Source organism: Meriones unguiculatus, chromosome 20, assembly GCF_030254825.1.
Source record: "Meriones unguiculatus strain TT.TT164.6M chromosome 20, Bangor_MerUng_6.1, whole genome shotgun sequence".
NCBI lineage: Eukaryota > Metazoa > Chordata > Mammalia > Rodentia > Muridae > Meriones > Meriones unguiculatus.
In genome coordinates this window covers 14,347,309-14,372,945 of record NC_083367.1, presented here as the reverse complement: position 1 = coordinate 14,372,945, position 25,637 = coordinate 14,347,309, and the positions used below count along the sequence as shown (strand labels likewise).

Sequence of the window (25,637 nt, the reverse complement as noted above, 5' to 3'; positions counted from 1 at the left end):
GAATTTGCAGACTTGAATCCAGACCCTTACAGGCCCTAGAAGCTCTGTAAGCCCTGAGTTTGTCCCTTTCTGCACTTAGATGTCAGTGTCAGCTGCTGACAGAAGAGCTCCGCCCTAGCCAAGATAATCTAAACAGGTATTTGGTAACCTTCCTGCCAAGGCTCTATGCCGAAGTGCGGAGTCATCTGTAAGGCGGGGCTGACAGAGCGCCTGTCCATATGGGCAGGGCCTAATCACAAAGCTGGATTCTTAGTAGCTAACCAGAGCCCAGGTTTCAGGTCGGCACTGATCACAGACCAGAGTCTCATCGCCAAGCGTTGGCCTTTCTCACCTGGAAAAGAATGGACAGCTCGGAGCTCAGAAAGCACTCTTTAGGGCTAGTCCAGCTTGGGAGCCTTTGTTAGCCTTCTTCTGTCTTCTCTGGAGCTCTCTTGCTCTCTCTCCCTCTCTTCCTCCCTCCTTCCCTTTCTTGTCTATATAACAAGATAAGAGGAATCACACAAGCCACACAGACAAGTTGTTTTTCTCAAGACGTGTCTGAAAAGGAAATATACATGGGCATTTGAGGGCCTACTGGAAGGGAGAAAAAAAGGAAAGAAAAACAAGGGGTTAAAGCTCAGAAATTACTGGAATTTTTATTTAATTTTCTTTGGGAGAAAGGAGATTTACTAAGTCAGAGATGAAAGGCAGATCCGCACAGTTCTATTCTGTGCTAGGTTTAGCTCTCACTGAATGTGGCCTGGAAATCAGAACGCTGTGGTTAGACAATTCATAAACTCAGTAGGGCTTCTGTCAGATGCTGGCTCTTGACAGAGTACCAAGACCTCTGGAGCAGCAGCCAGGGCTGAGAGCTGTCTCCTCAGCACCCTGCCCGCAGGCTCAGGTCACCCTTACCCTAGTTCCCTGGCTGCCCTCCTTCCCAGCCAGGCACAAATCTCTGCCAGAACCTCTTGAGTGAGTGCCTGGCATTCTGACCCCTGTACAGGCACGTTCGGATCTGAGCGCATCTTAGTCCTACTTTGTGTTCCCCGATTCTGTTTCAGTACTGACCCAAATGTGAATACCAAGCCACACCACATGACCCAAGGGCATCGAAGCCCTGGGTTTTCTGTCTCTTATTCATTGTAGATCAATCGCTCATCTAAATACATTTTCTTCTTGGAATCTTACAATTTCCCAGCTTTAATCTGAGAACCACAGGATGGGAGACAGTCTGGGTAGGATAGAGTAAAGGCATACTGTTGAGACTCAGTTATCAACTGTAAATCAGTTAAAACTGCTGGTCAAAAGGGTTTCTACTTCAGTTCTCATCTGCCCGTCCAGTTGTTGTCTTGCATTTGTGTGACCTATTATAAAACTAGGCATTGATTAACTGCAAACAGCTAAGACATGCAGTGAGCAGCAGGGAGCACTGTGGTTACTGCAGTGAGCAGCAGGGAGCACTGTGGTTACTGCTGTGGTTACTGCAGTGAGCAGCAGGGAGGGCTGTGGTTACTGCTGTGGTTACTGCAGTGTGAAGCAGTGAATCGCTGGTTAATACTGGAGTGCAGAACTCTCTGATGGAGTGCAGTGACTGAAGCTTATCTTTAACAACGTGGAAACCTAACTGAAAGAACAACAGATTTATTGATGAAGGAAAAGGAGTTTCAGAGTCTTTCCTCCTACCCTGCAGGCTAAATAAACCTGTTCTTCATTACAGAGTTCTCCTCCCTTCTAATAGCAGCAGGCAGCATCCCATGTCGAGAAGATACGAGGACTGTCAAAAGCTCTCGCTTCTGCTGGGGGCTTTCCCTCTCTCCCAGGCATGTGCTGGCTTCCCACATTACTGAAACAAGACTACCGTCCTTCCTCAATCAGTTTTGATTGATGATGTGTTCCCTTCCTCACTTGTCTCAGATACTTTTTGAAAGTAGAACTAAAGTATGAATGGTTGCCTCTGTTCAGAGAACTAACCTCAGTGCAAGGCATACACTAAAACACTTATGGGAAATATGTGAGGCATGCTGTAATGCAGCGGTTAGCTCGGTTCTTCCAAGTTAAGCACCATCTATGTTGGTACCATAATGGCCTTCCTGAAAATAAACATGCAATAAGAATTCAGTCTCAGGTACATCACAAAGTGCAAACAGTTTGTTACACGGAAACGTTTCACAATATAGTGCTTGCTGTCTACAAGACAGCAATGGAAATTTCCATATGCATTTGCATTTAATCCTCCAACTGTGTCTTAAATGGAAGATAGTATTAACATATCCTTGTGTTTCCGGATGAGGTGGCTGAAGTTTAAAGCAGGTAGGCCATTTGTATATGGCAATCATGTTGTTAGTGGCAATACAGAAATGACACCTGGAAGTTCTGCTGACAACTATAGGCAGTAAGAGTGGGTACATAAGGAAAGGGGCTTCCAGAGTCTCACAGACTTTTTGCCACATGTATTCTTAGATCTTCACTATGCTTAGACATATTGTAAGCCTATGAAAACAGCACTTTTAGCAAATATAATTAACTTCATAAGCTTCTTTTCTGCTAAGAATCTCCTAGGATTGGTGGTTTCAGAAATATATCTGGAGAAATCCTAAAACACAGGGACCATGTGTCTTATATATACAAGAGATGTCTAAGACTCAAAAGGAGTAGGTTGGCCTGGTCCTAATGAAGGAATAGTGAGGCCCTTGCAGACCATGTGGACTATTCTCTGTCAAACCCAGCCACACTCAGTCCCCTTGTATGTAGGCTGACATCGTTGCTAGATGGCATCCATTTGATAATCTGGTAACCTTTCATTCTTCCTGCTGCTGGAATGAAAATAAAGAAAAAGAAAAGAAGAGAGAGAGAGAGAGAGAGAGAGAGAGAGAGAGAGAGAGAGAGAGAGAAAGGAAAGAAGAAAAGAAAGACAGGAAGAAAGATAGGAAGAAAGAAAGGGTAAAAATCTGGCCTGACTTTGCAGCCAAAACTAAAAGATTCTGAGCCTGGGTCCTACCTGCTGGACCTAGATTAGCATCTTTGAGGATGGTGTAGAACTAGACTTTACCTCCTCTGAAGCTAGCATGTGGAGGATGGGGACTGAGCTGTAAGAATAACAGAATGTGACAGCTAGAATCCACCATGTCCCCTGACAGCTGATGATGACCTTCCTCCAGACTAGATCCAGAGGTATGAAAGGTGAAGATGCTGGAGAGAGTCCCCTCCTCAGAAGAGACAGAACGAGCTGCTGGAGGGCTGCAGACTGCCCTACCTCCGCATTGCAGGGCTTCGGCATGCTGGATGCACTTAGCTTTAGAATCAGACGAGTGAGGTCTAAATCCTTCTTCTGTTTGTCAACTCGTTATGTGGATAGCTACGTACTTACAGTTATTTATTCATCTTTGAAATAAAAACAGTTCGGTAAGGGCCACTCCACAAATTCAGTCAGCTGGTCCACGTAAAGCCTTGTCTCTGAAATACGGTAAGTGCTCAGCTCTCACCCTTCATCCCAGCTCGGCTCTCACCCTTCATCCCAGGTCTGCGGGCCTGGGCACGAAAAGTGCTTTTCTCCCCATTGGCAGCTGAGTACCAGGTAGCTGACCTCTTCCTGGGGATGCATCTGATCTTGTGGACTTGTTTCTTTCTGCCCGTCTCTCTCCATCACCCTCCACTTGCTTGTTTTTGCCCCTGTGCCATTGAAGAGTAAATTTCAGTTGAGTGGTGGCTCTAACCCAGGCCCAAAGGTGAGTCAAACCGCAAAGGTACACTGGTACTGTAGGTTATAGAATTTGGCTTATTTATTTGAAATCCCGGCTCGTAACTGCTGTGTAAAACTCTGAAGCCCATGCTTCAGAGCTTCTGTGTTCCTCATCTGTGAAATGGGAATAACAAGACTACTTCACAGCCGAGCTGTAAGATTCAGCCTTCTGCAGCTCACCTCACTTGTCTTAGAGGGAGTTCAGGCAAGATGTGTAGGACTCTCAGGCTTCTTGGAGGAGAGTCTGGGCCCTCCCTCAACATTCAGTGGTGGTTCATTGGCTCTTTTACCAGAGAAAGCCCAAAAGAACTTTAGTGGCTGCCCCCACTGTGTCTTCCCGCTGTTTTCCCTCACCCCTAGATCCCAGCACCCGTTCCCCATCGTTCAGCCATCACTGTGCTGCACTCTGGGTTTGTTCACTGTGTTGGCTTTAACTCTTAAGAAAAGCTGGTGTTCATGCAAGGCCCTGGAGAGGCAAATCCCATCACAGCCGACTTGCAGACATATTCCATCTCTCCTCTTCTGCCCTGGAGGGGAAAGGATACCAGGAGGTTCCCCTGACAGAACAGCTCACAGCAGATAACTGCCCCAGGTCCCTGCAGAGCTAGGAGCCGCAAGCTTCTGAGGACCTGGCACACGCCCACGACCACTACTGTCCAGTGCGGTGAAAGACGGTGCTTACACACGTCTTTTCTGGATAAGGAAGTTTTCCTCTTCACAGTGGCCACATGTTTCTGACTAAACAGTGCAGAGAGATGGTACCAGCCCTGAGTGTGAGCTCCTGCTGCATTCTAGGCACCATAAGAGGATCTAACACGTTGTCATACCCTCCCCACCCTGCAGAGAAAGCCTTGCGCTGACCCCTCCTTTCCAGGTGAGAGACCAAACGTTAAATAACTGGTCCTGGTCATACAGCTGGGACAGGGGCAGAGCAGGAATTCAAGCAAAGTCTGTTTAACTTTGAAATCCATTACAGCTGGCTTCCTATTAAAGCCGGGTAAGTATGGAGAGTTTAAGTAGCTTTTCAGAGGCAGAGAGGGGCCATGGGCTTGCCATTCTGCTGCTTGATGCTTGGACCCAGCTGGGAATTGTGACCATCAGACAGGAAATCCAGGTGACTCTCCCAGCCGCCTGCCCTTTCCCAGTCATGAAAACACACCCCCTCAACACCTACCTGTCTCAAAGAGATGGAACAAAATGAGTGGGGCGAATGGAGTCTAATTTGCCCACCTTGGAGACAACACTGTGGGAAATGCTTTCAATCAAAATTTGCAAGTGGGTAGCTTTGTGGGCTAAGTCTAATGTAGAGAGGTGTTTTGTTTTAGCAGCAGGAATTTTTCAAAACTTCAAATTAATTGTTAACCTTTCTTTTTCTTTTGGGGGTTTTGTTTTGTTTCAAGACAGATTTACTCTGTGTAGTCCTGGCTGTCCAGGACTCGCATTGTAGACCAGGCTGGCCTGGAACTCACAGCGATCTGCCTGCCTCGGCCGTCCTGAAGCTGGGATTAAAGGAGTACGCCTTAACTGTTAACCCCTTTCAAGGCAGCAGGTTTACACAATTCTCCAGATATCTGAAGTTACCTGGAGAAATCCAAAATTGTGCTGACCCTGAGCCTCCATGGCCCGCTGCCCACTGGTGGCTGGTGCCTTGGACCCGGAAGTGGGACGGTGTTTTTTCGTGTGTGAGAAGGAGTACCAGGTCCCCACCCCCACCGCAGCATCCTCCTGCCGTTTATTCTTAGAAGAGGAAAAGACCCTTCTCAGTGGCTTCATACTGTTCTTTTTGCTCCTCCAGGTGTTCCCTTCCCAAAGAACTTCCTTCAGATCTGCAAGAAGATCCTTTGCCGCCTTTTCCGGGTCTTCGTCCACGTCTACATCCACCACTTTGACCGCGTCATCGTGATGGGTGCAGAGGCTCACGTCAACACCTGCTACAAGCACTTTTACTACTTCGTCACGGAGATGAACCTCATAGACCGGAAGGAGCTGGAGCCCTTGGTAAGCGGCTCGGCGGTGTCTCCGGACACTGCGGGCGCCTCGGAAAGCGCCCTCTAGCCGTCGGGAGGGAACTGCAGCAACGGTGCAGTGCAGTGGTCAGCGAAGGGCCAGGGTGCGGCCAAATGTCCACCGCCACCAGATCAGGGTCTTAGTTGCTCTCAGGAGGTGACATGACATGGTGACATGATTCCTCTGTGATGGTTTGGGCTAGGGAAGCTCGACTCTGAGGTCATTTACTCAGTTTCTTAGAGACACTTCTGATCTATCACCATTAGTCCGTGATGGTGAGAAACATTTATCCCCGTAGTCAACAGACGCGCTCTTAGCACTCATTGTAAGTCGGCTGCTAGGCACACAAAGTCAAGTGAAGCTTCCTCTGGCGCAGAGAGAAGCCCTAAGGAAGAGCTTGGTGTCTTGGGCACTGTGCTCTTTATACCGAATCCCCTGGGGTGAAGCCATTGTGAGTGTAGCAGAGTCCAGAACGCTTGAGAATAAGCCCTACCTTTCTATACAGGGCAATGGCGTCTGCTTTCTCTCTGTTGTTTTAAAAAGAGATTATTTATCTTTATTTTATGCGTGTGTGTGTGTGTGTTGCCTGCACATATGTTTGTGTACCATCTGCATGTGGAGGCCAGAAGAGGGTCTCAAATGCCCTAGGACTGGAGTTACAGATGCTTGTAAGCTGCCATGCAGGGCTGGGCATGGAACCGGAGTCCTCCAAAAATAAAAGCAGGTGCTCTTAGCCACTGTGCTCCCCCTCCATCCCCTGCGTCTATTTGCTTTATAAGTCCCTGTTGGCTTTAGTATGTGCTTGAGAAGCCAAGGACCCACAAGACGGTTCTAACAGGTTCCCCTTAATGTGGGTGCTTGCCTTGCAGCTGTCCCCAGTGCCGCTGAGTACCTGTCTGCCCGTTCGGCACACTGCTTTCTATTAAAATCAGCCTTTTTCTCTGGAAAGAGTTAAAGTGTAGTTTTTCGAAATAGAATTGACAAAGTAAGTTTCATCCCAAGTCTTTTTGAATAGTTACCAAAATACAGAGGCAGGGTGTCTTCTCTGCTCTCACCTGTCTTTCTTTGACTGCACGTTTGAAATCATGTTTTGTTATTATTCGGGGACCTGAGGTCAACAGCTCACATGACTACCACTGACAAAATACTGTGTCCTATTCACATATCCCCACAACAAGAGCTGAGCCCAGCTGTGTGGAGAAACAACCGATTGGGGAGGAACTAGAGGGGGCAGAGAAATGGGCATTGGGTGGACTCACTTAGGGACTCAGCAGGCTTGAGGCACTCAGGCTGCTCTAGCCATCCCTTACCTTATCCCACGGTCTTTGTCTGACAGCCTAATGGGGAAGGTGGTTGGCCGTGGGCTCTGGACTGCCTGGCTTATATTGGCTGTGTACAAACACAGTTTGCCATATCAAGTATTAACTCGCTGCCTTGGGGTGGGGGTTGGGGACATTTTGCTCCCAGGGTCAGCAAGTTCCCGGCTGTTAAGGAAGCAAAATGAATAAATATAAATAAAAGATGTATTAGCTACACAGATACTGTGCCGTATCATTAAACGAGATGTTGTTGAATCTTATGTTACCTTTAGGAGTTTAATTCATGGTCTACAATTGCACCCTGGAATACACAGCAGTTTCCTTTGCACACAGGTGAAAAGTCTCTCACGTCACTGGGTAAAGAACAGGTGCTCTTCTTCATTTTCTTCCACACTGGGTTCCTAGAAAGCTGCTGGGGGCTGCCACCAAGTTATCGCTGAGCCTCAGTACAGACTCCTGTGGAAAGCAACTAAAAGTCATAAACGGTGGGTTTGTTGCTGCTCAGCGTAAAGACTGCTGAGCGTAAATAACCATGGCAAGAGAAAAAGGCTGTACAAAAAACTCCAGAGTTAAACCCTGGACACAGCTGATAAAGCTAATCTCAGAAAATGTCAAGGACAGTAGAAAGAGAGGGGCCTTGCTGCGAAGAGATAGGAAAGACTGCTGCTGGGCCTTGGGGTTCAGTTCCTATGGGGAGCCACATCCACGTAGACGGGACCAGGGTCCCCAGAGGCCACCAAAAGAGCTCCACCAGACACACTTTCAGTTTTGCATAAACAAGATGGATAGGGCTGCCTGTCAAGTTCTTCTTTGTGCACAGAAGCATGAGGGCTATTGTAGGGTAAAGCTGGGGCAAACCAGCAAGGAGAGAAAGCCTTGCTTCGCTATCAAAAACCTCTCAGTTGTGCTGTTAGTGTGCTGAAGGAGTTGGAGCACCTGGTAGTACCAGGAGCTGCCTTGCAGTCCTGGCCTCTCAGCCAGGCCCTGAACAAGCCAGTATTCTACAATGAACTTCTGTAGGGGCTGGGGGAGGAGGGAGACATGATTATCCTAACCAGGGATTGTTAACACTGGAAATGACAGGAGAAGCATTGGGCTCCCCACCCCAAGGTTTGTGCTTCTTTAACTCGTACTTAAATTGTTTTCTTCACACATTTACATTTTATTAAGAATGGTGACAGGAAAATTAATCGTAATAAGTAGTAGTAGGAACAAGTAGTCATTGTAACAAGTAGTTTTAAAATAATTACGTGAAATTATGTGTTTGCTTGTTTACACAGACTCAAACCTGTACATCACAGGATTAGATAATGTGAAGGTTTCTGAGTTTAATGGTTACATGATGACCAAGTATGGCGACACATGCCTATAATCCCAACGCTCTGGGAGGCAAACTCAGGAGGATTGGTGCAATTCTGAGTCTAGCCTGATCTACCTGGACAGTTCCAGGCCAGTCAGAGCTTCACAGAGAGAGCCAGAGAGCCCTGTCTCAAGAACAGGGGTTGGCGAGATGAACAGTTGAACAGCTCCTCAGTGCACTGCCCGCTCTTCCAGAGGCCCACACCTTGATTCTCAGCGCCTTCCTGGCAGCTCACAGCTGTCTGTAACTCCAGTTCCAGGAAATTCAACAACCTCTTCTGGCTTTTGTCAGCACTAGATATGCACATGGTGCGCAGACTTATCTGCAGGGAAAACCTCCATACACATAGGATAAGGCACTTTTAAAAACCCACAGCAGTTACATGGTGCCAGGCTCAGATGCTTGGTGTGTCCAGAGTCGCTACACTGTTACACTTGTGGATTGGCACTGATGACATTGTGTCAATGTTGCTAGAATATCTAACTCTCCGCCTAATGTTGCAACGTACGCATTGCAATCAGAGCTAGCATCACAAACGAATACATCTAAGTTTGTAAAGTATTTTCTTACTTTGGGCCATCTCCTTGGCCCACAATGGATGTATTTTTACTTTGTATATTCCAGCTGAATATTCCACTGCTCAAAGCAAATTGTTCAGCTATCACCTAAGAAAGATAAGTTTAAAGGAAACTTACAACACAGTCTAGAAAATATGCAATAATAGATATGTTACTTTGTCCCTAGAGGATGAATTTGCCTTCAGATTCTGGTCTTGGGTTCTTCATTGTGTCATGTGACTGGAGGCCAAAGGGCAGAGATTGTTCAGCTAGTTTCCTCTGAAACAGCAGCCTGCCCCTCGCCATGGGTGGGGCATTCCTGGAGTCCTGCTTGGAATTCTACCGTGTGGAGTGTGGAGCCTCACCTGGCCCCCTCCGTGCCTCTGCTGTGTCCAGCCGCAGTCTTCTGTGTGCAGGCTCATCTGGTTGCGCTGGAGTAGTGCCGACTGAGCATTTGGCGGGTGGGTTATCAGGAGGCTCCCACCAGGGTAGGCTGTATCACACACAGCCAGCATAAGACTCAACCCCAGGGTTCAAACCCCAGAACTTCACTTACTGAGTGGCAACCATGAAAAGATACATCATTTTTCAAACCACCACTTTCCTCATCCTGTGGAGTAAAACATAATGGAATTGCAAAAATTAAATAGATTAGGTGCATAGTATGTACTTAAGAAGTGTTAGCTAATAAGTCCGCTAATGAATTTACAGGGGTTAGCACTCAGTAAATGACCCTACTTTCTCCTTCCCTGGCTCTCAGGGCCTTTCATCCACCTCATGATTCCTTGGGTAGCCTCAGAGCAAACGTAGTTATTTTTGTATTTGTACCTGTCTATCCCTCAGGGCCGTAAGTTCTGTAAGGGCTGGAAGTAAATAAGATGTATGCCAATTGTCCATGGTGCTTGGTACATGATAAATACTTGAATTTTCTTTTTTTTAATTGGGAAGAATAATTTAAGGATGATGTACACTGTTCAAAAGGATTATATATAGCCAACCATTCCTCCTTGGCATCACCCTTATCTCAGCCGATGTCACAGAATACAGCTTTATCCTGACTGCTTTATGATAGAGATTAAAAGGAAATTAAGATGCATACCAGTGAAGGGATGTGTTTAAACATTACACCTGACAGTGTAACACAGAGCTACAATGCCTCTGCCCCAGATTACAGACTGATTCACCCAGGAAATATTGAACCCTGTGGTACCGCCTCAGGGTCCTACTGCAGCAGACACAAGGTAACCAGCCCTGTCCATCTTAGAGCCTGTGTTGGGGGGTGGGAAGGGCTTAGTCTCCAGGGAATTTGGACAATTGTTCATCCTGTCTGGCCTCTGGGTAGGAAATCAATTTGGAATTCAGACACTGTCAGGAGGTCACCCTGGGCAGCCGAGTGAAGGCCAACAGGACTGTCAGCCTGCAGAGCTTGCCTTAAAGCCCCAGTGAGCCCCAATACTCACCTCTGAAGCCCAACCTGCAGCCTGGAAACCCAGAGAGACACATGCACATCATTCTGCTTGCTCTCCAGCGGGTAGAGAGAGGCAGGCAGGATGGCAAAGTAATCCATGTTTTCATGTGAGTGCAACCACTGAAGATGACCAAATTCAAGCAGCTTTGCAGCTGGGGGAAAGAAAGCCCAAGTGATGCTGGTAATCGGGAAATGGAGCAGGCCCTCATCGAATAAGCAAGTTGCTGTTGGCCCTGGCAGCCTGGGAGTCAGCTGCCGGATTTGATCTAATCAGAATTATGGTTAGCAGGCGCAAACAGCAAGTGCCGCGTTTGATGGCCTTTTGCTAAATACAAAAGCAAACTCAAAGAGGGCTGTTAGCGCTGCACTAGCTGTGAATGAAGAGCTGGTGGGGCTCCTTTAAGAAAGAGGCTGGTGGGAGGAGGGAACTAGTTCACCCTAAAGTGCCTGCTGACCCCTGAGTGGCCTGACCCCAGGCCTTCCCAGTCTCTCCCCAGGGCTCCGTTTCCTTATCTCTAGCAGTAAAGACGCATCCTGGAGGTGCAGCCTATACATGAGCCCGATCCTGGCTACATGAATTACAGTTGTTGAAAGTAGAACATAGTTCCAATCTGTCTCTATCTGCGACTCCACTGTGTAGAGTCTTGCTAAGACACAAATTCTGATTCGGTGGGTCTGACAGGATGGGAGCCGGGCTGGAGAGGGCCCATGTGGAAGTCACAGGACAGCTTGGTGGAAATTGGTTTTCTCCCTCCATGACATGGGGTCCAGAGATCAAACTCAGCATGTCAGCTTGGTGGCAAGCACCTTTACCTGCTGAGCCATCTCGCTGGCCCCTCTACGAAGCGCTTAACATATACTATTTCATCCTGTCATCCTTGTCGCTGGTCCTCAACAAGGAGAACATATGATCCACATCCCTCACCATCTCTCATTGCTAATGTTTTGTTGCCCCAAAGTACCCCTCTCAGTCCGTCCCTAGTAGGTAGGCGTCTGCTGCCTCATGTTCATGGTTCTCTGCACCAAAACTATCACATTAACATGGGAGCTTTGAAAACCAATGTGAGGACCAGGGTTGGAGAGTACGTTGTCTCGTGGAAGCCTAACCTTTAGTCATTTGGGCACAAGCATGGACTGACCTTGCATCCCCCTAGGAGGTGGCCAAGCCAGGCCTGCCCTTTTCTGGGAGAAGCCCGAGGGAGTCCAGTGGCCTGGCCTGCCACACAAGATCAGGTCAGCACTATGAAAAGAAGCAGAGCCTTTTGCATGAGCCAAGCTTCTCCCTGAATAGCTAGCAGTGAAGAGCCATTGTGGGGCTCTTGAAAGGATCTTTTCTTTCCGAGCATCATCTGGATAGAAGCCTCGAGACAGCCGCTTGTCAGGCGGGCTCTGTGACTTTCAGCCAAGTGGCTCGGCCTTGGGCACCGCCACTGGAGAAGAAAGGGCTGCAGCCTGAGATCTGGCCTGCATAATCACATCTCATGTTACCACATTACTTGTCTGACCCTGGATGAGGCTTGTAATGCATCTGGGTCTCAGTTTCCCCATTTTCTAAGGACATCAGCTCTAGAGTTGCCCAGGCTTGATGGACCGAGACTCTGATCTTCGGCATTGTAAATCACCAGGCTTGTCATCTTTTGTCCAATATGACCTTCCATCTTTGTTTAGGGGTCCTCCTGGCTGGAGGCCAGTCGGAGCAGCAGAGAGATGGACTCGGCTCATAGAAAAGCTTAGTCTGTGTTCATTCATGAGACTCACTCTGCTAATTCAGGTGATCCACGTGTGTATGTGTGCATGAATTCATGCAGAACAGGGACTGTGTGTGTGTGTGTGTGTGTGTGTGTGTGTGTATACATCAGCTGGTGCCTGTTCACAGCAACCCAAATGCCAAGAGAAGAGCCAGAGTCCTGCCAGGGATCCTTTTAGGAGCTTTCGGCGGACTTATGCAAGTGTGCTTTTGAAAAATAGCAAGGTGTTGCCTTCAGCTCACCGCACTGTGGGACATCAGGCACGCATCTTTAACCTGATTATTCTTCCCTATTGCTGGCCAGCGAGTGTTAGGTTCTGTTTGTAGGATGGCAGGTGGCTGGTTTCTTTTGGGAGGTGGGCACTGTCACATTATTTTGTTTTTAATCGAGTCAAGAATGAGATGTGAGTCTGATTCAATTCACGCCCTGAATTATTTTCTTAGAGGTAAGATGATGTGAGCTGAAGAGTTGTCAGCATGTAATATTCAGTAATAAAAGCAAGATTTGAAACTGTATTCCAGAATCACTAAAAATCATATGACCATAAAGGAAGAGGAAATACATCAAAAAGTACCAACAGCGATCCTCTCGCTATTTGTTCTGAAAGATTTGAGTTTGGTTTTGAAGGAGAATTTTGTTTTTGAGACAGGTTCTTACTTTGTAGCCCAGGCTGGCCTCGAACTCATGGTCTTCCTGCCCCGCCCTGTCATGTACTTAAACAATTAGTGTAGCCCACCAGCTGAAAAACTGTGGTCTTCTTTTAATGGAGTTACTGAAAATGCTACTTTTTTTATGCATAACTCCTTGGGTTTTTCAGGCTTTCTATCACAAACATGAATCATTTATGTAATCAGAAAAAAAAATCAAGCTTTATGCCATAAAAGGCCTTACCACCAAAGACTGAAGCTCACACAGCCTCTGTGCTGGGACCAAGAACAGAGTTGGCCTCTCTCCTAGCTGGCCACTAACATTAATTAAAATTACATGAAAATAAAAGGTTCAGGTTCCTCCACTTGCTCTGAAAAGACCTCTGTTGTTGTTTCCAACTTCAAGTTTTAAAGAGAACAAAAGGGATTTGTTGAAAACGATTCATCTAAATCATCGAATGACCCCTACAAATGTAACTTATCAAATTTAAACCTAAGTGTATGTACAATAACTATAAAAAACTTTGCTGAAATTATTCTTTATTGCTGTTAAACTTTATCTCTCTTCACTAAGATATTAACAAAACACAAAGCCAGACGTAACTAACCGTGCTGTCCCTACCCCAGTGACAACCTGGTTTTTATCATTTTCCGTTTCCTACCTGCAGGGGCCATTGCCAGCCTGATTCACAGTATACCACATCTCTGAGTGGCCCATCCTTTAGATGGACGATGATACTCCAGTCACAACAGATTCTAAGTACTTAACCTTTCAGCTTAAAATATAAAAGTCTTTTTAAACACTAATACATTCCTGTAGCTGTTCTCATTTTAGCTTGTGATTTCATCTGCTTCTCAGCTGCTGGTGGTCTTCCAGCTCTGTTGACCCACCCAGTCCATGATGGCAAGTGTGTCAAGTTGACCAGGACAAGCTAGAAGCTCGTGGCTTTAAAGACAGTGTTCTTTAATCCATTGCTTAAGATGCCATCAGGAACACAGCAGGCACCAGCCACTGGTGACTTTAGGTAAAGCCAGAGGAAAGATTAAAAATAGATCCTTAATCGAAACACCTAGAGCACAAGGGCTCAGAGGTCACGTGTGACTGGTGGTTCTTGCCATGTCACGGCAATGAAAGAGGCTCTCAGGCATCACTGACTCTGAGCTTCTGTCCTCGGGACTAACCTCCTAACACTGTGAATACCCTCTCCCTACACAGTGGCTCTCTGATGTGCCCAAAACTGTCCCGATGCTGCCCCAGTGAGTGTCTTTCCATTTAGTTCCTCAGGCTCCTAATACAGTCTATTTGTTTTTGCTAAGCCGCTTCTCTCCTCGTTTGTAGATAAAACTCAAAACTATGTGCTCAGCACTTCTCCTTGGGCTTTCCATCAGATCTTCCATGTCAGGGAAGCACAAATATTAGCACAAAATATTAGGAGTCCATTAGTTTCTGGAATATCAAATAATTTTTCCTTTTTTTTTTTTTTTGTTACTGTGTTCTTTGGTGCTGGGAATTGCCGCAGATGTCAGTCACTGCAGGGATTAATTCATCATCTTCAACGTTTATATGAAAATGGGATAGGCAGTGTGGCTTGACGCCCATACACAAGCCTGCCAAGCGCTGGCTGCCTTGTGTGATCCAGACTAGCTCGAATTTCCCAGCCAGATAAGATGAGATTCTTTGGCTCAAAAAGTGTCAAGTGAGTATCAGCTTTGGACTTGAATGAAGAAAGATTTTACTTGTGGAAATACAGCGTGGGATCTTCACTCATCACTCCTCCACCCACTGCACCAAAACCACGGAGAAAACACTACAGATTGTCTCTAACATAGGGACTTCCGGGGGGCTACTTGTGCAATCTGAGGACCTCTTCCCACGAAGTGATGGCACACGTAAAGGCCAGATATACAGTTAACCATCACATCGACTGGGAATTGGGACTAGCTGACATTAACCTGCCTCATTAGTAAGAATGGATTCCTAGTCTACAGTGACTGCGTGTAACTGGAAAATAAATAAAGATGTGCAGTTAGATTTGGATGAAGAAAGAGATGTGCAATCACTCTAAAGGGGATTTCCCGGAGTCCTCTGAATGGGCCTCAGACTTTCACCTGTGGGTTGTTATACAGGCAAGTACCTAGTCGCCCACGCCCTCCCAAGTCCTGTTCATCCTTCGGGTCTTGGTTTAATTGTCACTTCCCTGAGGGTGACTGTTCTTCCCTTTAATAGAGCAACCAAGACAGACGCCACCCTGGGTTCGTGTTGGAGATGAGAAAGCGGCCTTTGCACCCTTTGCTACTTCTCAGCAGTGAGTTATTAAACCCAGCTCACGTCTAAGCTCCAGCACTTGAAGAGAGGAATATGGGGATGTTCTCTTAAACAGTCATAGATGTTAAAAACGTTTAAGCCGGTGATGTCTGCCTTTGACTCCTACCTTTCCTCCCCTTTCCTCATTAAGCACGTTTCTTCAGAAGTCCTCTGGCTCGCTGAGAACTCCCATTACCTCACGATGGTCTCAGCACACTGCCTTTGTGGAAAAAAGCCCCTGTCTCGCTTCCCATTCAGTGCGCAGTAACCTGCCTTGCACTGCAGAGTGCTGCTCGTCTTTCTGAAGCAGGGTCCTGCAGGCCTGCGTACTGACTGGGATGCGCACGAGGCAATGGATGTTAAGAAAAGCCGCTGCTAACTCATGCTTATCAGTAGATCTTTAAAAACATTGTGCCAAGCAAAAGAAACCCGACACCAAAAGTACATGCAGTTTGAGTCTATTTACATCAGACTCCAGAACAGCCTAATGCAGGCTGATCAGTGGTTGGCTGGGGCCACCGCTGGGGCCAGGGGATTGCCTGCAAAGACATAACAGAATGTTGGAGAATGATGGATATGTTTTAATTGTGTCATGGTTACATGTTTATAGGAAGCAAACATCTGTCAAAACTCATCAAACTGTTCATTTAAATAGAAGCATTTTACTGTGCCTGGATCAATTTTATTTTAAGAATATACTTGGTAAATGCATCCAACATATTTTTTAAGACTTCAGTCTTCATAAGGACAATGTTTTGACAGGCCTCTGCTCAGAGATTTTGACTCCCTTGCCTCCTGGGTGGTTAACAAGACTAACAGAAGAGTAAAAAGTTATCTCTAAGGGACAATTAGAATACCTTTTTTTTTTTTTTTTATAATAACAAAAATGGTTCATGTGTTAGACAAACACAAGAGGAACCCTCTGGTAATGAAGTTTCTAGTGCTGTTTAGTTTCAGGCTCTTACATATGTGCATATTTAGAGCTAAAAACAGACACGAAGGAAAGGTCCTATAGCCACTGGCAGGAAAGGCCTCTGGGCAGTTTCTGAAGCTGCTCAACTCTGGCCAAAGTTCTCATCACCTCAGCTGTCTTCCCAGCCCCACTGCATGCCATACGTGAGAATTATATCCCCAAGACCTGGCTCCTAAGTTCTCCCCTACCACAGCTGTACAGCCCCCACCCCACCCCACCCCCGTGCCTCTGGCAATAGTTGTGAGTAGCTGTAAACCTCGCTACTGCCCATCACCTGGGAATACCTCTGACATGTTAGGTCACAATCTCTAAGGGCTCAGACAAAGCAGAGCTCTCTCAGTGGCTCTCACGGAGTGTCAAGGGTGAGCACCAGGGAGCCTGAGTGTGGTGGTTCACAAACATTTCCTGTGTCAGAGCATCTGAGGAGCTTATGAAGGATAGGTGTGTGTGGCCCACTATTAAAAATTCCAGTGCAAAGGCCAGATATGCAGCTCACAGTGCTGCCTTCCTGGGTGGTTTTGGTTTTTGAGGCAGGATCTCACGCAGCCTATGTAGTTGGCCTTAGACATCTTGTGTAGCTGAGGGTTATTTTAGGTCTGAGTGCGGAGGAGGACAGTGTGCGCGCCTGTGTGCAGGTACACTTGTATGTGGGATTAAGCAGCTTCCTCTATCGCTTTCCCTAACCTGGAGCTTACCAGTTTGTCTAGACCGGCCAGCCGGTCACTGCCTGTTAGTGTGCAGTTACAATAACTGCCCCCGACCCGTCTCCTGGCTCCTCACTGCCCGCCCAGCTTATATTATGCTTATATATCAAGCACCCTACCGGGAACAACCCTGAACTTACGATCCTCCTGCCTCCACCTCCTAAGTGCTGGGATTTCAGTCCTGTGCTAATCATGCCCGAGTTACTCCATGCTGGGCACTGAGCCCAGGGGCTCATGCATGCCACACAAGCACTCTACCAACTGATCCACAGTGCTAGTCACGATTCCACATTTTCAGCAGCCCCTAGGTGCTTGCAATGCAGGCAATCCCCGCACCTCACTACGAAAGTAATAGTAATAGCAGCTATTTTCCAAATTGAGTAGAATTGAGGTCAACAAGCTCACCGAGCCTGAAGATAGCCCCTTCACTTCGTAGAAGAGGATATCTGGTCCCACTTCTCTTCTTTCAAGCTCAGATGTACTTTTCTTTTCTCTATCTTTTCCCTCAGAATCACCACCACACCCAATACCTTGTCTAGGCCCCCTGGTGTTTGGCCCCTTCTGCCCACAGAAGGGGACAATGGCACATCCTCAGGCTCTGAAGCTTCTGGGACCTCCCTCACTTGTGCTAGACACCCACTCCCTCATACACGCCTAGGAAGTAATGGAGCCCTCAGGGCTAGGCTTGAACCTTCTCACTGTGTCTACATAGGAATGGTCCTGCCTTATCTTCTGGCGAGATAATAGGACAGCAGAGAATACACAAGAGCTGAAAGATAGGTTGAAAGGCTGTGGATTGCCATCTTTAGACTTGTTACAACCATTGTCATCACTAACTCACAATAACTGTAGTTACCTGAACTGGGCCCACACAAGACCAGCCCTATTAACAATCAGTCAAGGAAGGGCTCACCGGGCCTACCCTTAACCTCTGAACCATTAACTACTGATAGATTCTGGAGAGGGGGAATCACTGTCTTCCACTGTGTACTTATGGCTGAGCCCACCAGGCTACAACAGATAGCTCCAAAGCCATGGTCAAACGGATGGCCCCCGCTACCCTCAGTGGGTCACAAACAAAGACATGAACATAAGAGAGAGATTTGGGAGGAGGTGGTAAAAGTGGTTTTATGTGTTGTATACATGTCTGAAACTATATAATTAAAATATTTTTAAATGTCTTAGTTAATTTTCTGTTGCTGTGATGAAAACGCCATGACCAAAGCAATTTATAAATAAAAAGATTTAATCAGGCTTCCGGTTTTAGAGAGCTAGCGTTAGGTGGATTGAAGAAACAGCTAAGAGCTCACATATTAATCTACAACCATGAGGCAAAGAGAGAGGCATGAGAAATGGGTCTTTTTAAACCTCAAAGCCCAGTCCCATCACATATCTCCTCCAACGAGGCCACACCTCCTAATGCTTCCCAAATAGTTCCACCGACTGGGGACCAAGTACTGAAGCACAGACACCTGTAGGTACTATTCTCATTCAAGCTGCCATGTCAGACATAGTCAGGATGAGCCAAACAATGGTCCTTGGGTCACCAATTCTTGTGACTACACTGTGTGAAGCCTGAGTCCAGTGTTGGGCCCCTCCTTCTCTTCTGTTAGAGCTGACACATCTCTGTATGGACTCTGTGTAGAGTCATGTAAGGAGAAATGGTTCCCGTTTCTGAAAGTTTATAAATCAATAGATTGGGGAGAGGAGCTCTAGCTTCCCTCTGGCTCCAGCTCCACAGTGACACAGCTAGTTACTGCCTTTCAGTGTACTCTGCTTCCATTGCAACACCCGCTAGAGCTTCATCGTGGACACAGAGGCCCTTTGTTTCCAAACCAAAGGAAACCGAGACTGCATCGGTTTATGTGAATGCTTCAGAATTTTAGATAAGAAACTCATTAAAGGAGTCGTCCTAATTTTAAATTTTAAACTGAATCTTCTTCTAGGAATGACAGTTTGCTTAGGAGCCATCCGTTTGCACACTTGCTGGGGTTGACACGTTCTGTCCTGTTAAACTTGGCAATGTGTACCTGGCACGTGTGCTTTATGAGGTTTATCTTGAAAATCCATAAGTTCTGAGACTACCATGTGTGTGTGTGTGTGTGTGTGTGTGTGTGTGTGTGTGTGTGTGTGTAAGGTCCATGGTGACTGGGTACACAGGCTTTAGATGAACTAGCCCAGCAATGGCTATTTGATTGAGTTGCGTCTACTGCAAACCATGCTGTTTCATACTGGCTCTCCATGCTGGTCTGCAGTGACTGCATTGCTGCCGACAGCGGAGGACAAGGAGCATGCTGTTCCCTTGTCCCCAGCTTCACTTAAGCCCAGCGTTGTCGCTGATTGGCATGTAGAGCGTTGACCCCATCACTGCCAGGCTCCGCCATAAGCAGCTGCCGTTGCTGCAGATATTCCAAACAGGAGAGCCTCAGGAGCCGCGCTCCGCCCTGCCCCGAGGAGGCAACTCAAAGCACATGCTGTGGGAGTTTCTCTTCCTAGCTTTTGGAAAACATTAGCATATGGAATTAGAGAAAGCTGTCTAGTCATATCCACACTTGAATTTTACGGCATCTATTGCAGAGGAAAACTTTCCATGTCTGCTTGGGTCCCCTTTCCATTTCAGGCCTGGGTTTCTGTTGTGGTTTTGACTTTTAGTACATACTCTTTCCCTCCGGGTTGCAGCAGCCTTTGCCTGAGCACAGTGAGGACTTTTAATAGATGCTCAGGACTGCAGGTATCCTCTTCCGGTATCACAGATGTGAGCTATTGGAGTTATAACAGGTTCTCAGACATAATTATTTTGGTTTCCTTTGAGGCTGCAGAAGTCCTTGGTGTTCTGCCTTCTAAGTGTCAGAATTCTTTAAAACATTTCTGAGACTGAAAGCAATAGAGAGGATTGAATTGGTGGAGCATGGGTATTTTCTTGAAAATATGCATATACACAAACATACATATACATATTACCACACACTCACATACACAAACACACATTCACACACACAAACACACAAGCTTATCTTTAACAACAAAGCTTCATATCTTTAAAAGCTCCTTCTCTGGGGATTTTTCTTGTTTTGTTTTGTGTAAAAAGCTTTTTTTAACAGACATGGTGATGCACACCTGTAATCCCAGAACTCAGGGAGGCAGAGGCAGGCAGATTTCTGTAAGTTCGAGGCCAGCCTGGTCTACAGAGTGAGTTCTAGGACGGCCAGGGATACACAGAGAAACCCTGTCACAAAAAAAAAAAAAAAACCTTTAGAATTGAGTTTTTTCAAATGACTCTCTACTGTAATTGTTTTATGGTAAAATGTGCATTAGATGTTTGGCTCCCTCACTACTCTAAAGTGTAGAGTTCAGTGGAATCAATTAAACCCATTGTTTGCTCAGACTCACTGTTAAGTACCCTTCATCTCCACACCCGTTTCTTTGTGTGTTTGTGTGTGCATGTGTGCTATGGATATAGTCATCTGGGTGTGTGCACATGTGTATGAGGGCATGTGTGTGTGCATGTGGAAGGTAGACATTAGTATTGGTGTCTTCCTTATCTCTTCATTTTGCTTTTGTAATTACTTCATGCAGATAAGTATTTTGCCGATATGTATGTGCACCAACCTGTGTCTGGTGCCTGCAGAGGCTAGAAGAGGGCATCACACCACCCAGCACTGGGGTGGAAGATGGTTGTGAACCGCCAGGCAGATGCTGAGGATTGAACCCAGTTCCTCTGGAAGAGCAGCCAGTGTTCTCAACCCTGAGCCACTGTCTCCAGCCCCAGCCTCGGTCCCACCACTAACCCTGAACAGCAGGTTCTCGTTGCTTCTGCTGGGCTGCCTGGCCCAGGGAGCTGCGTGGATTATCCCCTATCTGTCCCCATCCCTTCCAAATCTGGGCTCACCAAAGTGCCCTTGCCAACTCAGATTTTCACATGGGTGCTGGAGATCCGAACTCACGTCTTTGTGCTTCCGCAGTGGGGACTTTACCGACTGAACCATCTCCCCAGCCCCCCAGGACCTAAGCTAGTGCACGCTCAATCCTAGCACTTGGGAGACAGAGGCCTAAGATCAAACAGTCAAGGTCAGCCTGACCTATATAGAAAGACCCCGTCTTAAAACACGAAAACAAAAGACCAGTGATTTGTATCTTTATTGCTGTTGGGGGAGAGGAGAAATGTGCAGGGGTGAGGAGGAGTGTCTTTCCTTTCTCTCTTGGACTGAAGCTTTTAGTGCTGCCAGCTTCCTCTCTTTTTTAGGGAGTCAAACAAGGTGACCTCATTACCACACACTGCCCCTTGTCACCAGCAAATCTAAGCTTCTAGGCCCTGTAATGTCACAAAAATCAAAAAAGAACAAAGCCACAAGTAAAAATTGCTTAACACTTTAAAGCACATTTCCTTCATGAACACTTGGTTTCACTTTCGTAGTTCATTAATTCTGAGTCTGAGAATGGGGCCTTTCCCATACTCTGCAAAACATGGGTGCCTACATACCACAAACATGTGGCTAAGTCATCCCGTTCCTGCTTCAGGTGTGTGTTCCGACAGGGTAACTTCACTGGTCTCTGCAGCCAGAGAACTATTTGGATGTCCATTGCCAGGCTAATTTTGAAAAGGCAAGTTGAGTACCTACTTACAACTGTGTGGACTTTGGAACCACACAGTCTCCCCGGGGATGCTGACGGGGTCTGGGAGTTTGGGCAGTGAGCAACTTCCGGGGTGTTCTGCTCGCTGAAATGCTACGGCTCTCGGGCTGTTGGTCCCACGGGCCGTGTGGTCGCTGCCACCACTTCACGCTGCTGTTGTGGTGTGGATGCAGGCGCACACCGCACGCAATGCCTGAGTGTGGCGGGTTCCCATGAAACCTGGTTCGTGAACGTTAAAACTTGAGTTTCGGGGGCTGGGGAGATGGCTCAGCAGCTGACAGTTCCTGCTGCTCTCTGAGAGGATTTGAGTTCAGCTCCAGTAGACATAGGGCATCTCCTAACTCCTGTTCCAGGGCCTCCATGGACACACACTGTATGCATTTACATGAATGTAGACAAATACCTATACACACAAAACATAAATCTTTCAAAACTTTGACTTTTATATAATAGTCACGTGAAAAATTGTTTAATTTTTTTTTCACTATTTAAAAAAATAAACTCCATTATTAGATTATAGGCCAAATGAAAGCAGGCCACACGCTGTTCTTTTGGTTTTTGTTTGTTTGTTTGTTTGCCCCATTATAGAGGGAAAACAGGTTTCCAGCAACTCTCCACAATATCTCAATGATCTGGGTTTAACTTCTTGCTCTGCCAAGTGTTAACCATGTAACTTCAGACATGTCACTGACCTCTCCGAGCTCAGCAGCCACCCACAGAGAAGAGAGTCGGTGCCCAAACAGGCTAAATGATGCCTGGCTCCAAAGGCTCCAGGGCTGAGTGTTCCGTGGTTAAAGCACTTGCCGTTCAAGTGGGAAGACCACGGTTCAGATCCTGTACCCACATAAAGCAGGGGTGAACATGGCCGCCAGCTGTAATCCCAGCACACGGGAGGCGAAGGTAGAAACGGGATCCACAGAGCAGGCTGGCTATCCACTCTAGCCAAAACCACAGGCTCTGGATCAGCTTCAGTATACACTGTGGAGAATGAGGAAACCTCAGGCATGCACACACATGCAAAATATGCATGCATACATGTTTTTGCATAAACATACACAAAAGGCCCCCAAAATAAACCAAAAGATGCAGTTCTGTGGGAGCTTAAAATGTCACAATTGCTGCTGGTTAAACCAGCACACAGGGAGTCCCTGATGGGCGGTGATTCGACTTGGAATTTTCGTGACTTCATGGTAAAAACCATACTTTTTGGTCTTCTTCTGGGCTGGTAATATGATATTCTCTTTTGAGGCCACCCTCAGCTTTTCACAAGTGTGTGTGTGTGTGTGTGTGTGCGTGCGCGTAACAGTGCACAGATCACTTCCACTGTAATACTCTGTGTTGCTAACCCAGGTGTTCAGTAGGTCAGGTGTGTGAAGTGTATTTTCACCCAGATTAGGATGGGTTTAGTGGAGATACTCCCATTGCAAATTGAACAGTGTCTGAAGGCCTTATTCTGTTAAATGAAAGTTGTCTGTTTGGGGCTCTTTGTTCCTAACAAAGGGATGGGCCTGCTAAGAAACTGCAAATCACAAGCTCACCAAGGAAGAAACCCCTCCTCCTCCCTTCACCAGGCACACAATGCAGGACTTTCTAAGTGATGAGCAGGAACAAGGTAGAAATCGGTTTCACCCCTCAAGGAGTAGGGGCATCTTGAACATCTGCAATAGCCCATCCAGCTGTGCTGGATGCAGGGGGTGGGAGGAGAAATCTAGATAATCCTGACCTAATCTAGATAACTTGTCACAGGCAGTGTCCAGAGGCTTGTTTGATTCTAAGACCTGTTTTGATGGTGTAGCAGCCGTCGCCCTGGGACGCACACTCCCCTCCCAGGAGGCACACAGCCATGTGCTCACCACTCTGTGGTTCAAAAGTCCGCAGCTCGCTCTTCCTGTGAATCAGTGTAAACTGAGGGCTGTGTTTACATTAAGTGACTTCTTTTGAATGTTTGCCGGGCTTGGGGAAAGAAAAGCAGTTCAGTTCTTGTATCAGCTATGAGTAACTCCTCTCGGTGGGTGGCGGGAATGTGTTTATCTCTCCATACTTATGAGGGCCTGCACGTATGTATCCGTGCTCCTACCCACCCGTGCAGAGAGGAAACACCCTCTGTCTCAGTAATGTGGGCAGCGAGGAGCAGAATTAATCAAGTAAATATTGTTCTTTCTGGTCAGGGAGCCCTGGCCTGCTACATTGCTATTTTTACTGTGCTTGGCTCATTCGCCACCCACGTCTCTAAAAGGCACCAGACAGGACATTTTTAATCCTTCTGCGCTGGCTGGATCTCATCTATACTCGTGAGGGGTTTCGGTCTTTTGTTTTGTTTTGTTTAATTTTTATAGTCAGACTGTTCTCCTGCCTTAACAGTCTCAGACTGTGCGTTGCTTCTGGGGGAGGTGTCAGCCCTGGCTTTGGGGCTCCTGGGAGTGATCCCACCCTGTGGCTAGTGCAGATGTGGTGTGGCCACTGAAAGTGTGTGCTGACTGGTAATACGGAAGGCATGATGCCGGGGGACATAGGCAATGGACCCCATAGAAGACAGACCTAGAGGTCGCAGACTTCCTGTCCTGGTGACTGTAGGTGACTGCCAAGATGCTGGCCCTCAGTTCCCTCTGCAGAGTGAGGAGACCACACAGCGTGACATCACTGCAGATGCTCTACAGTGCAGACAGTGTCTGGCATGCAGGGGAAGACAAGTGTGCCTGGTGAGGACACAGATGCTTGCTGGCTTGCTGTGTCGTATCATCAGCCTCATCTTTCTTACACTGCTTTGGTCATCATCCATCTGTCTGCCAAGGGATATCTGTATAGATGTATATATGGAGAGTGACTGGTGTCAGCTTGCTCCTAGAGTCCCCCAGGACCCCCACTCCACCCCCACCTCACCCCACCCCCACCTTCACCCCACCCCCACTTCCAAGTTCTTGCTAAATGGGTACAGCTGCGTTATAAGAAATAGTCACATGCGAAATATTTAGGTCCCATAATCTGGCATTACCTGCTGGTTAGTTTTACCACAACTGAACAAGCTTCCTGCCAGAAAGCCTGCCTGCTTGGGGGCTAGAATGAAGACCTCAGAGCTCAAAGGAGGGAAGGACATAAAGAGTCACCCTGGTGGCTCTCAGAGTCTCTGAAACAGCCAGGCATGCCTCACCCTGTACAGTGAATGAGGAAGTCCCATCTGGTGAGTGGGAAGAGTGTGGCTTCTGGAATTGCTGTGGGTATTTGTCCAAGGCCCGATGTTATTTCCCCTGGTCACGCAGCTATTTGGATTCTAGAAAGTGAGAAGAGAAACCCTCAGCACAGGAAAGGAAAGCAAACCTCATCTGGACAGCTGTGGTCCCACCAAGCCCTGGCTGGGAGCTGACTTCACTCCTCATCTTTAGCATCAAGCTTTTCAGAACGGAGCTGGCTAGGGAACTGCTGAGGAGATTCTGCATTTTGCTCGCCTACTTTACTTAACTTCTTTTCTTCTTCCTTTTTCTGGAGATGTTACATAGCCAGCAGCCTGACCTGGCTCTCCCTTGACACCGTCCTCCTCACCTGAGGGAGAATCAATCCAGGTCACATAGTTAGCAACCAGCCTCTGAGAGCCCTTCTTGCTCACCGTGGGGTCCTCTTTCCTTTCTTGGGAGTTGCTCTGCCTCCCATCTATGTGGCTTAGAAGCTTTGAAGACACTTAAGCAGGGCATGGAAGGATGGAGTATTCTGGCTATTCCAGTGCTGAAGGAACAAATGCAGAAACCAGGCCTGTGCCGGGCTGCTATGATGGAAGGGATGTAGACCCTGAGGTCCTTCAGGTTTCCTAGTACATCACAGGAAAGAGACAGAGGATGTGGGCACCACTCTTACATCTCCTGGAGCCTTAACAGTGTGTGCCTTGTCGATGCTGCTGGAGAAACCAGCAAGAGCTGAGGAGAGATCCATGCTCTTTACTCGTGGGGGCACACTGGAATGGAGCAAGGACTCCTGAGTCTTCTGAGCGAAAAGAAAGGCTGTTCTGATTTTATAGCACTCAAAGCCACATCTGCCTGTTCTCTGCGGTGCTTTAGCACCAGTGTCCCCATTGTCATCTGTCATATAGTCAGGTGCACCCTTAGCTCTGTTTGCAGTCAGGAATGATCTCCCACTGCCTCATGTGGATGAGCTAGGCACTGTTTCCAGCCCCAGATCTTCTCACACTGCTGACACATCTGCACCCA

The 25,637-nt window shown here is 47.2% G+C and overlaps 1 protein-coding gene across 5 annotated transcripts in view; it reads left to right on the top strand.

Annotated features, from left to right (window-relative positions):
- Positions 1–25,637, top strand: part of Mob3b (MOB kinase activator 3B) — a 182,048-nt gene that overhangs the window by 144,518 nt on the left and 11,893 nt on the right. For all 5 annotated transcript variants that reach the window (XM_060373400.1, XM_060373397.1, XM_021642682.2 and 2 more), the window contains exon 3: positions 5,517–5,719. In XM_060373400.1, coding sequence (XP_060229383.1) covers positions 5,517–5,719 — 203 coding nt within the window. The remainder of the gene's footprint in view (positions 1–5,516; positions 5,720–25,637) is intronic.